The sequence below is a fragment of the Tupaia chinensis genome, unplaced genomic scaffold (assembly GCF_000334495.1).
Source record: "Tupaia chinensis unplaced genomic scaffold, TupChi_1.0 Scaffold000477_2, whole genome shotgun sequence".
NCBI lineage: Eukaryota > Metazoa > Chordata > Mammalia > Scandentia > Tupaiidae > Tupaia > Tupaia belangeri.
In genome coordinates this window covers 18592-19095 of record NW_006159987.1, presented here as the reverse complement: position 1 = coordinate 19095, position 504 = coordinate 18592, and the positions used below count along the sequence as shown (strand labels likewise).

General features: G+C 57.1%; 1 protein-coding gene across 1 annotated transcript in view; it reads left to right on the top strand.

The window, feature by feature from the left end:
* CCR10 (C-C motif chemokine receptor 10) overlaps window positions 1-490 on the top strand; it is a 2680-nt gene extending 2190 nt beyond the window's left edge. Inside the window, exon 2 of the mRNA XM_027774790.1 lies at window positions 1-490. This exon is cut by the window's left edge and continues 987 nt beyond it. Coding sequence (XP_027630591.1) covers window positions 1-78 — 78 coding nt within the window. The 3' untranslated portion in view covers window positions 79-490.
* The last annotated feature ends 14 nt before the right edge of the window (window positions 491-504 follow it).

Genomic DNA, 504 nt, shown 5'->3' with positions numbered 1-504 from the left:
GGCCGCTCCCCCCGGCGCCCCCGCCTTTCTTCCTGTTCGGCTCCCACTGAGACCCACAGCCTCTCTTGGGACAACTAGGGCTCGGAGCCTAGAGGAGGGGCGGGCTGAGGAAATGATTCCCGGGAGGGTAGTGGCAAAGGGGAGTAGTAGGGGGAATACCGAGAAAGAGGTAGGGACCCAAAGGGATTGCTTCGGTGCTTTGCTACATTAAATTGATAACATGGAAATGAGAATGCAACCCAACAACTGTTACTATTTTTAAACCACCAACTTGGAAGTGATTTGTAGCAGGGCAGGGTTTCGGTCCCTACCCTCCACCCCCATCTCCCGCGCTTGGATCGGAGTGGAAGGAGCTGAGAGCCTGGGTGGGGGTGGGGGCTGCTGAATCTGCTAAAGCTCTGGGCACAACACCCCCTCCACTTTCACCCAGTCTGCCAACAGAGGTGAGGTGGGAAATCTGCCAGGCAAGGAGGGGCGGGGGTTCCTCTTGAAAGAGGGTAAGGA